The sequence below is a fragment of the Plectropomus leopardus genome, chromosome 23, assembly GCF_008729295.1.
Source record: "Plectropomus leopardus isolate mb chromosome 23, YSFRI_Pleo_2.0, whole genome shotgun sequence".
NCBI lineage: Eukaryota > Metazoa > Chordata > Actinopteri > Perciformes > Serranidae > Plectropomus > Plectropomus leopardus.
Window position 1 is genome coordinate 2,748,709 of NC_056485.1, and position 11,060 is coordinate 2,759,768.

The 11,060-nt window shown below is 39.0% G+C and overlaps 2 protein-coding genes across 3 annotated transcripts in view; both read left to right on the forward strand.

Annotated features, from left to right (window-relative positions):
* Positions 1 to 1,243, forward strand: part of mta2 (metastasis associated 1 family, member 2) — a 35,264-nt gene extending 34,021 nt beyond the window's left edge. For both annotated transcript variants that reach the window (XM_042512030.1, XM_042512031.1), the window contains exon 18: positions 4 to 1,243. In XM_042512030.1, coding sequence (XP_042367964.1) covers positions 4 to 157 — 154 coding nt within the window. In that variant the 3' untranslated portion in view covers positions 158 to 1,243. The remainder of the gene's footprint in view (positions 1 to 3) is intronic.
* A 6,157-nt stretch (positions 1,244 to 7,400) lies between these two features.
* On the forward strand, positions 7,401 to 10,001 carry cth1 (cysteine three histidine 1). The gene is made up of 2 exons (XM_042512428.1): positions 7,401 to 7,580; positions 8,684 to 10,001. The coding sequence occupies exons 1-2, from the start codon at positions 7,572 to 7,574 to the stop codon at positions 9,662 to 9,664; spliced, it is 990 nt and encodes a 329-aa protein (XP_042368362.1). The 5' UTR covers positions 7,401 to 7,571; the 3' UTR covers positions 9,665 to 10,001.
* The last annotated feature ends 1,059 nt before the right edge of the window (positions 10,002 to 11,060 follow it).

An 11,060-nucleotide genomic window follows, 5' to 3' on the forward strand; every position in this document is an offset into this window, starting at 1 on the left:
CAGGGCTCTGAGGAAACACCTGACCCAGTCTGAGATGCGTCGGGCAGCGAGGAAACCTCACCTCCTGGTCCGGATCAAACTGCCGCCACCCCCCCGCTCCCTGGCCATGCCCCTGCTCCCCTCCAGCACCAGCGAACCCATCGTCCTGGAGGACTGAGGTGGAGGGACTGGGGGTCTTTTAACAGGACACGGGGGTCGGGTGGGAGTCGGGTCGGGTCTGTGCTCAGGCCGTCACTTAACAGGCAGCACAGTGCGCCATACCTGTAGTCTTTTCTTTTCCCTCTTGCCAGTGTCATTTTTCTTTAGTCCTCTGTTACTTCCCAAAAGTTGACGTGTCCAACACACACACACACACACACACACACACACACACACACACAAGCACACAAGCACTTAAACGACTGTACATTTCCATCATATTAAACACACACACATAAACACACCGACACTGACACAACACCTTGGGCTTTGTAGTCTTTTCTTCCGATCCTGGATTCTTTTGCTCCCCGTTTCAATGCCGCCTGTTTTTAAATGTGTAATTTAAACCAAGATATTTCTCATCCTGAAACTATGGTGACGAAGCACACTTTGTTTTTCCTCCACGGCTCTATCTTTGTGTAAATATATGCACCGTTAAAGTGTGTGAGGAGGATGGGGGGTGGGGAGGTGGAGGCTGAGTGGGACAGCTGCAGCTGGCCGAAGGTCAAATTTGATTTGATTTCACTCATATGCTCCACTGATCCATTAAGTGTAGCTCATGTTCATAGGTGAAGTTGAAGAGACATGTTGACAGAGCAGAGCAGAGTGTTTGATCCATTTACCGATATTTTTCTTTTCTGAGTGTGTAACTTGTCGACTTTCCCATCATCAGCAAGGAGCCAAACACAACCTGTCACCGAGGTTAATAATAAATGTTGACAGGTCAAATCCTCTCCTGCACCTCACTCCCTCAGTGTCAGCAATATTCAGTGAGCACAGAACAACTTGAGTGGTGTAAAAGTCGAGGTTTAGACATAGTGGTGATAGAATGTGGAGTGTAATCCAGTCCCTTCAGGATTTCACAGGCTGTTTGGGGGGATTTTGGGCAGTGTTTCACAAAAAAAAAATTGCAGTGCAAGTTGCAGTGTTTGAAGGTGTTTTCTCTCCTTACATGGTTAACACGAGCTGACATAACACATTTAGATCTCATGCGGACTTGTCATATGTTGTTGCTTGAGCAGAAGCCTCGCAGCAGCGTTTAAAATCCAACACTGCGCCGTTAATTGCACACCGACACTGAAATGCCGCAGCTCTGTCATTAAACCTCAGGTAATGTTAGCCATGTGATGCTTATAGTTAGCCCTGTCATTGTGTGTAACTATGCCCCAGGCACAGAGCTCCAGTCCTGCAGCAGTAGACTCAAAAACACACAGAGGGGCGAATCAATACGCTGCAAGCAGCTCAACAATTAAATTAGATTTTACGTGTTTTGAATAGTTAAATTTGCTATAAAGTTGCGATGACTGGACAACATTGCCAAGTTGTGCAGAATTCACAGAGATTGGCTGAATTGGCCTTATTTGCAATCGCGACATCTTGGAGGGGCCGGTAATCAGTGCTTTAATCAGGTTATATCACTCATACAAAATCATGAACGCCAACCAAAGCCTCCTGGTTAATGTCAGTTTCACAGCTAAACTAACTATTATTGTCATAATCTATTGTGCTGATTATCTTCCTAAATAATAATTAGAAAAAACAAATAGAAAAGCCAATCGCAATTTTCCAAAACCCAAGGTTACTTTGACTGCCCAATACTCCAAAGTCAAAATACTGAGCCTTCTATGACTTAAACCAAAAACCAGTGATCAAATTTTGTTGAAATAAAAATGATTACATTATCATTAAATTGTTGATTATCAACAAACAGGTGGAAAAACCAAGCGGCAAACTCTAGGGCTGAAAAATGAAACATATGTCCACTTGAGGCTGGCTCCAGGAGTGAGTCAATCCCCACAGACCCCCATGTGAAAATACTCAACTTGGTGAGTTTCTATTACTCACCATTTTACATTTTTATTAATGTCCAAAGTTACGCATATTTAAGGGTGGGACCTCTTTCTAGTCCAAATATGGTCACTTCCGGCTCCAAAAGATTGCATCAGCCAAAATGCAGCATTCAAGACTTCAAAATGTCAGTCCACAAACCAGTGGGTGACGTCATAGTAGCTACGTCGATTATTTATACTGTCTATGGTTTTGACCAACCAGTAGTCCAAAATCCAAATATTCAGTTTACTATAAGTTAAACAAATAATCAGCTATTAAAATTGTTAAAGTAAAAATGGTCAAGTTAACCTTAAATTGTTGACAATCACCAAACAGGTGAAAAAAACAACCAAATTCTGATTGTAATCCTGACTTCACCGCTCAGAATTGTTTTGTGCTCATTTGATAGTTTTGTCATCAATAATCTCCCATACAGTCTTCACTTAATCAAAACAGTAGCCTTTAAAAAAATGAAGGTTGCAGTCAAGCCTCATTTTGTCTCCTGTCACATGATCGCCATGCTTTTATATCCACGTTTAGTCAGTCTGAGACGTTTTCAGGCTCGTGCTCTCTTGACCTCACCCCGATGCGTTTGAGCAGGCTGTGTGGAATCAGAGGGGAGAGGATCGTCTGTAGGTTTACAGTGTAGGACGGATCGTATGTAGTGTTTGAGGAAAATCTAATGATTGTGGTTCCCATGGTTTTGCACGATTAACTTTGTGACTGGCCATGAAGAGAGAACACATTTGGCTTTGAGGTACTATGTTTGCAAGAGTCCAAAAAGAAGCCATAATGTGAAAAAAATAAATAAATAAAAATTTTAAAAAAAGGTTGATGTCCATTTTGAGTGTGTGGGCACTTTTAACCCCGGGGTAATGATGTTAGATTAAAGCCACATTCATGACAATGTACTGTTTGGTTGGTTTGAAGGAAACTGATGCAATTGTGTTACTGGTCAGTTGCTAAAAGTCTGTTTAAAAAAAAAAAAAAGCAGCAATATGTAAATGTACGGAAGACAATTTAGGCCAAAAATTTAAGTTCTGAAAAAGATGTTTGAAGTAGCAAAAAGAGTTCTCCTCAAACATTGCTTCATTCAGACTTTTTAATACGGCCTTAATCCACTTCTGTAAGTGTCTGAACAGAATGTTTTTGATTGTGATTGGGTATGATGACAATGTGAAAGCAATCTTCAGCTGTCTCAACGTGCTTTCATTTCCTTTCATTTCTTTTGGTTCCCCCCGTTTGTACCGTTATAAAGGGTGAGTACTAAAAGCAAGTTGTTAATTGGATGATTATAATTCCTGTGAATCCCCACAGCAGTGAGGGCTTCCACTGGTTTTATAAGCAAGTTTGGTCCCAATGTGGGCTTTGTAATATTTCTCAAAAAAGAAGAAAATAAATTTGAAGTGTTAAGTTTGTAGCAAATACTAATCCGTGTAAAGACAAGTGGAAAACTGGCATATTTTAAACTTTTTTACATCTAAAGTGTGTAATTCTGCTCCATTATTGTGGAGATGGCTCGAATAGGCTACTGTACATGTGAAACATTGCTCTCCTTCATAGGGTGGGTGGGTGGTCATTTGAACCAAGGGCGACATTCAAAAGGGACAGGGTGCTGATTTTTGTATGATGGAGAGACAAACATGCTACAACTGAAACTTTTTCTCAAGTGTTTTTTATTCCAATGTCTCTGTATCCTTTAATGTATCTTGATAAGAAAAGAAATAAAGAATTTTTTTTTCTTCGTGGTCAGTCATGGGCTCTTTCTCCGCTGTGTTTCTCCAGCTGTTTCCTAGATCACTACCAAACTGAGCTTGTGCACTCAGCAGGGCTTGATACAAAACTTTAATCTTTGGTACCATATAAACCCTTTGAAACCTGAACAAAATTGGCAAAAAAGTTTAAATACAGTTTTCTGGACGATAATTACACATTGTTTTCTGGACATTTCGCTTTTTATTATTAAAAAATAAATATATGGATTAAAATAGTTAATTATAATGGCTATAAATATAGTTTTCTGGACATTTTCTCCCAAATAATAATGATAAATATAGGATATTGCCCCATGTTTTTTATTAGAAAAAAATAAATATATGAATTTAAATAATTTATAATAACTGTAAATATAGTTTTCTGGACATTTTCCTCTAAATAATAATAATAAATACCGTTTTTTGGATGTTTTACCCTATTTTAATAGTTAAAAAATAAATATATGGATGAAACAGTTAATAATAAATTGAAATAACTCTAAATATAGTTTTCTGCAATTGCGTCAACTGTATTACAAATAATTTAGTTCTTAACATTTATTATTTACACTTATGCATCAAAAACTGACAAATTGTCTATTTTGAGTGTTTGAGGTAAAAAATTTAAAGTGCAGTCAACAAAACCAAAAAGACATACAGGAATGTCCTTTTCACATCTTCCTTTTTCTATCAGTTAAGAGCAAAACATAGTTTAAGCACCATAATGTCCCCACAACTCTGCAGCTCCACATTTTGCTTCAACATCACAGTCTCCTGCAGTAAAAAACAGCATTTACACCACTTCAGCTTTTTTCACGATTTCTTCCCCATCCTTGAATCTCAGTAGATCAGGTGAAAGCCTTAAAACCTGTCTGTCAGTGTCTCCATCTCAGGGAACCCAGTTGCTCCGTCACACTGTGATCTTCTCACACATTGTCGCCTCAGTGCTTCTCCAGCTGTGGAGAGCTGTCTGAAAAATTCATGTAACAGCTGGGCAGGAGGACGCCCTGCAGGAGAACCGGCAGTCTGATGGAGTCGTCAGCGCGGCAGTTCTTGAAGCTTTTCAGCAAGACAAACAGAAAGCTAATCCAAGTCCTCAAGTGACCAGGTTAGAGATCACATCTTAATAAAACACAGTTTAAGGTGGCCACTTACCACCGATTACTTAGTGCTTAGTTACTTTTTCAATATCTAGAGATGTATTTCAGCCCTCACATTGAATCTTTTTCAACATCCACAGTGATGAATATGGAAGCATAATGCATTCAGTTGAGGGAAAAAAATCTGCTGTTTTTCTGAATTAGTGAGCTAAAAGTTTAAATCGATAAAACAGTTTTTTTTCCTTGAAAATTTGTCTCTGAATTCTTAGATAATAATCTCACAAATTCAGAAAAACAGCATTTCTTCTCATAAAGCTTTTCTGATAATATTGACATAATGGTATAAATTCTGAAAAACAGGTCGTTTTTTTTTCATAAAACATTTTTATAATAATAATAATGTAATCTTATTAATTCAGAAAAACATTGCATTTTTTTTTTATAAAACTTTTCTGACTTTGATATAATCTTGTTAACTCAGAAAAACAGAGAACGTTATTATTCCATGAAAACTTTTTTCAATTCTGAGATAATAATCTCATTGAGTAAAGTCATTTTTTTTCTCTCTTCAGGTGAATGCGTTTGGCTTCCATACATTTAAATGTCCAAACAATAAAAGTAGGCTGCTTCTTATGGACACTGTAAATGAATCTCTGGAGGTCTATGATATAAACTCATGGGGTTTTTGCCATGTTCCTGCCTGAGCACCACTGAAATACAGCAAGCTAAAGAAAATATTTGTCTATTTGTACTCAGCTGTGTTCCTATCAGACGGCTTTTAATTAGAAGGTTGGTTTGAACTGCATCTGACTGAGGTGTTAATTTAAACAGAACCTTCACCTTTAACAGTGTATTCACTGATGGTGTGGATTGGGCCCTGTGATAAACATCTGCTAGTGATAACTGATTGAGTATTTCACTGCAGAGGACAGTAAATAAAGAAAGGCAATGAATTAAATAAGAGTATGTGTGTGTAAAACGATAAGATGATGTGTCGGGATATTACTTGTGGTGTCATACAGCTCTGTATTTTCCCATAAATGCTTTGACTGGATGCAGCTTGAATGATATAAATACAGTAATATTAACCCTTAAGAACTGTTTGGCACATTTAATACGCTTTTCATTCTTCATTTTCTGATAATTTTGGCTGTTTTCATGCATATGGCATATATTTTGGCAAGATTGAGTATTTTTGTTTAATCTTGGAATTTCCAGCTCAGCTCCTACAATAAGTCTAAAATACACTGTGGAAACTAAATTGTTACATTCAGACTGTTAAGGTAAAAAAAAAAATGCTCCATTGAAACCGACTCAAACTGCAATTTTTGGTCCCACAGCCATCAAAACATAAATACATGCACTGTATTATTTCTGGGTGTCATTCTGGGCTTTTGACTTGGAATTTGTCGTTTTTACCATTTTCCACCTGATGATGTCATTTTTACCATATTTGGCATATAGAGAAAATACATGCTATTTCCACTAGGTGCACTGTCTCAGTCAATGTTGCTGCTAATTATTGACATATACCAGGCTGGCATAATAAAAAAAAAAAATCTACTTTATATATAGTTTCTTGAAGATAATTATTTTGTTTGTGTTTTTCCCCATCTAAAACTAAAATAATATCATAAAAAAACTGGCATTTAAACTGTAAAAATTCTGATAATTAATGAATCTTTGATATGCATAGTATTTTTTATATTATTTGCTTATGAAAAGTGCATTTTATGTGCAGAGCAGTATGAGTGAGTATTTGACACTGCATGAAAAAAAAAGTATAAAAATGAATGCTGATAATCACTGACATATTCCAGGCTGTGATAATTTCAAAAACATTCATGTAGTAAATTGAAAATAATAATTTTTTTTTTTAAAATCTAAAAACATACAAACATAATGACCAAAACCAAAAAAACTAAATCTAAATCTAGGAAAGAAAAATGTTTGTGTGCAGAGTGGTATGTGTGAGTATTTGACACAAATAAAAATGAAACACAATAAAAATTTATAAATATCAAGATTGATGCTAATCATTGAAATATCCTTAGCTGTGATCATAAAAAACCTACTTTACATGTAGTTTATAGAATAGAATAATAGAATAATTCATTTTTTATGTTTTTTTTTTCATCTAAAAAAATAGTGGCATAATGACAAAAACCTGACATTTACAGGGTCAACATTCTGAAAATTATTAAATATTTGATATTCATAATTAGGACTGGTGTTGGTTAAAAAAATGAACTCAATGACAGTAGAAAATAAAATTCACGTGTTATGTTTTGAAAAGTGCATTTTGTGCGCAGAGTGGAGTGAGTGTGTCATATTAAAACGGGTGCGAAGGGTTAATGCCGCTGACATTATCACAGCTGCTAACCGGATTGGTCAGCCATCGAGCACGTTCCCCGCACGTGGACGCGATTGGTCGCTCGAGACACGCTTGTGACGTCGAGCTCGAGCGCACCTGAAGCTCATTTAAAGCGGAAGGCGGGAGGCGGTTTAAAAGACAACAGGAGCGCAGTCGCTCTTTGTGTGGGACTCGGTAAAGGGGCAACTGAGTTCGGGTCCGTACCATCCTGCTAACTGACCGACACACCGGAGCTCTTCACACCGCCTCACAGGCTGTTTTCTACCGCGGTCCAGTTTCCAAAATCCTCCCGGGCCTGTCAGACTGTGAGCAGCCATGTTTAAGGTGAGTCAAACACATCATACAAAGTCAGTCAGGTAACAGCTTCCTGCTGCAGTCCTGTTTAGCTACAAAACTGTGACCTTTAACCCTCAAACACCTGGTTCATCATCAGGTCACTTGAGCTTCTTTCAGACACTTTTTGCGAGCATTTAAACCTCTGAAGCTGGATAAAATTTAATTTAATTTGACAACACGAGGGGAAAAAAACATAGTAAGCAACTTGGCAAAAATTTTAGATTAAAAGATGACAAGGAAATGACTTAAATTAGCAGGGGGTTGTAATTTGATATTTTTAGAAAACTGGGGTAAAATATTTATTTAGTTTTTCTTTTCTTTTTATGTCTTAGAATTTTTTTTTTTTGCCACTTTTTTGGACATTTCTTGGTAAGCTGCTCATCACTTTCTTCCCATGATAGAAATCAAGCCTGTTTCAGGTTTCAAAGGGTTAAATGCAAATCAATAATTCCCACAAGACAATGTGGCAAAAGGCAAACTATTTTGTATTAAAAAAAAAAAAAATCAAAATTTACAATGTTCCTGCGATAGGGAATTCTATCAAATAACACGAAATGTATTTATTTTTTTCTGTTATTTCAGGGCTGATTACTAGATATCATTAAAACAGGGAGAACATTGTCCAGAAAACTACATTTCTAATTGTTATAATTGTGTATTTAAAATTTTAAGCCCTTTGTTGTGGTATTTTTTTCCTTTTTTTTTTTTTTTAAACCTTTTTTTGTGCCTATTTTAGTGTATCTTAAGGAAATAACCTGAAAATAAGCCAGGAGGATCATGAGATATTGTCAAAAAAAATAAACTGTTCTGTAGACTACAATTCTAATCCTTTTTGTAATGGTATTGTATATTTACAATTTTATGTTACAGAAAAAGTATATATTTTTAAGGTAAATTTCTAATATTTTTTTAAAAAAAACTTTCTTTTGACTTTTTACAAATTCTTACTGATTTCTTCTTTCCGTGTTTTTGAAATAAAACAAGTCAGTTTGCTCAGGTTTCAAAGGGTTAAATAAAGCTAGTGAAACAGGCTCCAGCAGGCAGAGGAGGCAGGACTTGATCAGCGTAGCTAAACTCTACTCTGTTTTTAGACCAGCAGTGACGACTTGTTCCTCCCGTCCTACCAAGACGAGGAGCTGGTGGACCAGCTGCTGTCCAGTGAGGAGGCGGATGGAGACGGAGGAGGAGGAGGAGGAGGAGGTGAGGGGCTCTCCCTGGCTAAAGCCCTGCTCCCCCTGGTGGAGTCCTCCTCCCCTCCCCTCATCCCCTGGGTCTGCTCCACCCGCTATAAGACGGAGCTCTGCACCAGCTACTCGGCCACTGGCTTCTGCAACTACGCCGAGCGCTGCCAGTTCGCCCACGGCCTCCACGAGCTCCACGTTCCCTTCCGCCACCCCAAGTACAAGACGGAGCTGTGCCGCAGCTTCCACACCACCGGCTACTGTTACTACGGCAGCCGCTGCCTGTTTGTCCACAACCCCACAGAGCAGCGCCCCGCCCTGCGCCGGCGCAGGAACGTCCCCTGTCGCACCTTCCGCTCCTTTGGCGTTTGTCCCTTTGGCACCCGCTGTAACTTCCTGCACGTGGACGGTGGAGACGTAGGCAGCGGTCCTGAGTCGCCTGATATCTGTGAGAAGACGCCACCTGTTCCCAGCCCGCAGCGCCAACCTTCGACCAAGGAGTGGAAGCCACGCGGAGCTCTGTGCCGCACCTTCAGCTCCTTTGGCTTCTGCCTGTACGGAACGCGCTGCCGCTTCCAGCATGGCCTCCCCAGCAAGGTCAAGACTTCGGAGCAGACCCAGGGCGGGTCCTCCTATCCTCCGCCATTCTCTGGCAGCTCAGGTTTACCCTCTCCCACCTCCCCTTTCACCTCCACCTCACCCACCTCCTCAACCTCCTCCTCTCCTCCTTCAGCCTCCCCTCTGGCCACCCCGCCCGCAGAGGCCACAGCCCACAACGCCTTCACGTTCTCCAGCCAGCACCTGAGCGACCTGCTGCTGCCGCTCGCCCTCCACCTGCAGCAGCTGGAGAGCAGCAAGGCGCAGGACATCTGGGACAACAGGGCGCTCTGAACGCAGCTCCACATTCAGCACTGATCACCAAAGCTCAATAAATGTTTGGTTTGTTTTATTTTAACTCTGTCCTCTCCCCGGGGCATTTATTATATATTTTTTAAATTGCTTTAGTTTGACCTGAGAGCCGGTGTGAGCAGGTTGAGCGGCTGCCAGCTGCTCAGCTGCTCAGCTGCAGAGCAGCAGTCTGTTGTAGTTTGAGTTGTGGTCTCTGGATTCACTACAGGTGGAGCTATGAGTGTATTTAACTTTTTAACTATTGTAAATACTTTATTAATGAACTGAGTAAATGAAACGTTTGACCTCAGAATCGTGAATAAACAATTTTAATCTCTAACCTTTTATGTTGTAGTCTTTATGGTCTATAGTCCTATATTGTACTCTTCATACCTGGAACTTAGTGGGTTTGTTTGCATCAAGATCCCACCAAGACGTGAAGTATCGATACTGGTTGGTTTTGGCAGCTATGGCAACACAACTCACAAGGACACTAATTACTAACTACACAATCTGCCCTTTTAGTTCAATTACAAGACATCTTCAAAGGTAACTTGGGTATTTTTTCACCCTGAACACTGTTTCCCCCCTTTTTTTTTCTTGACAAATTAACTTTTTTTTTTTTTTTTTAAATGTTAAGTGAAGCAATGCAACTCACAGCTGCAAAACAAGCTGCAATGTAACCACTTACGGCATATGTGCTCCCTCAATTATGTTCCCTAAAAGGTTTTTTTTGTCACCAGGCAGGTTTCCATTAACCCTCTAAATGTGTTAATTCTAATCACGAATATAAAATACGCCCAATGGAAACGTTAATTTCGAAAACTCAAATATTGCAATAAAGTTTTATGCTCACATGAGGTGGTATTTTAGGCGATTGGAAAAAGCCATATATGGCAATTTTTTTGGCTTTACTAAGTCATATGATGCTGTGGCTATTTGCTAGTCAGTAGAAACTATGCATTAAATTATATAGGGTCGTAGTACTTTTCCTGTTACTCCTGTAGAAGAGACTTCCTTAAACTAAAAAAAATCAGCTTTAAAGAGGGGGTGATTTTTGAAAATTGAGATTTATGAATATGAAATTTAGCAAACGGGATCAAGAGGTTTTAAAATTGCTAATTATTTCCAGAAGATGGTGGTTGGCATTAGTATTCAATTAACCAATCAGCATCTCCCAATGCTCTTCATTCGACCAATCACTGACCTTCACCTCCTGGCGCGTCATTAGTAAACGGAAAATGTCAACATGTAGAGCTAGCAGAGAGTCAAGCTAGCCAATCCCAAACCGGATGTTGTGCGTTTTTATGGTTTTTAGACAAATTAGCAAATTAAAATAAACTTATGAGAACCAATTCCAATTCAACGAGCACTTATTCATCCGTAGTATATTTCAATG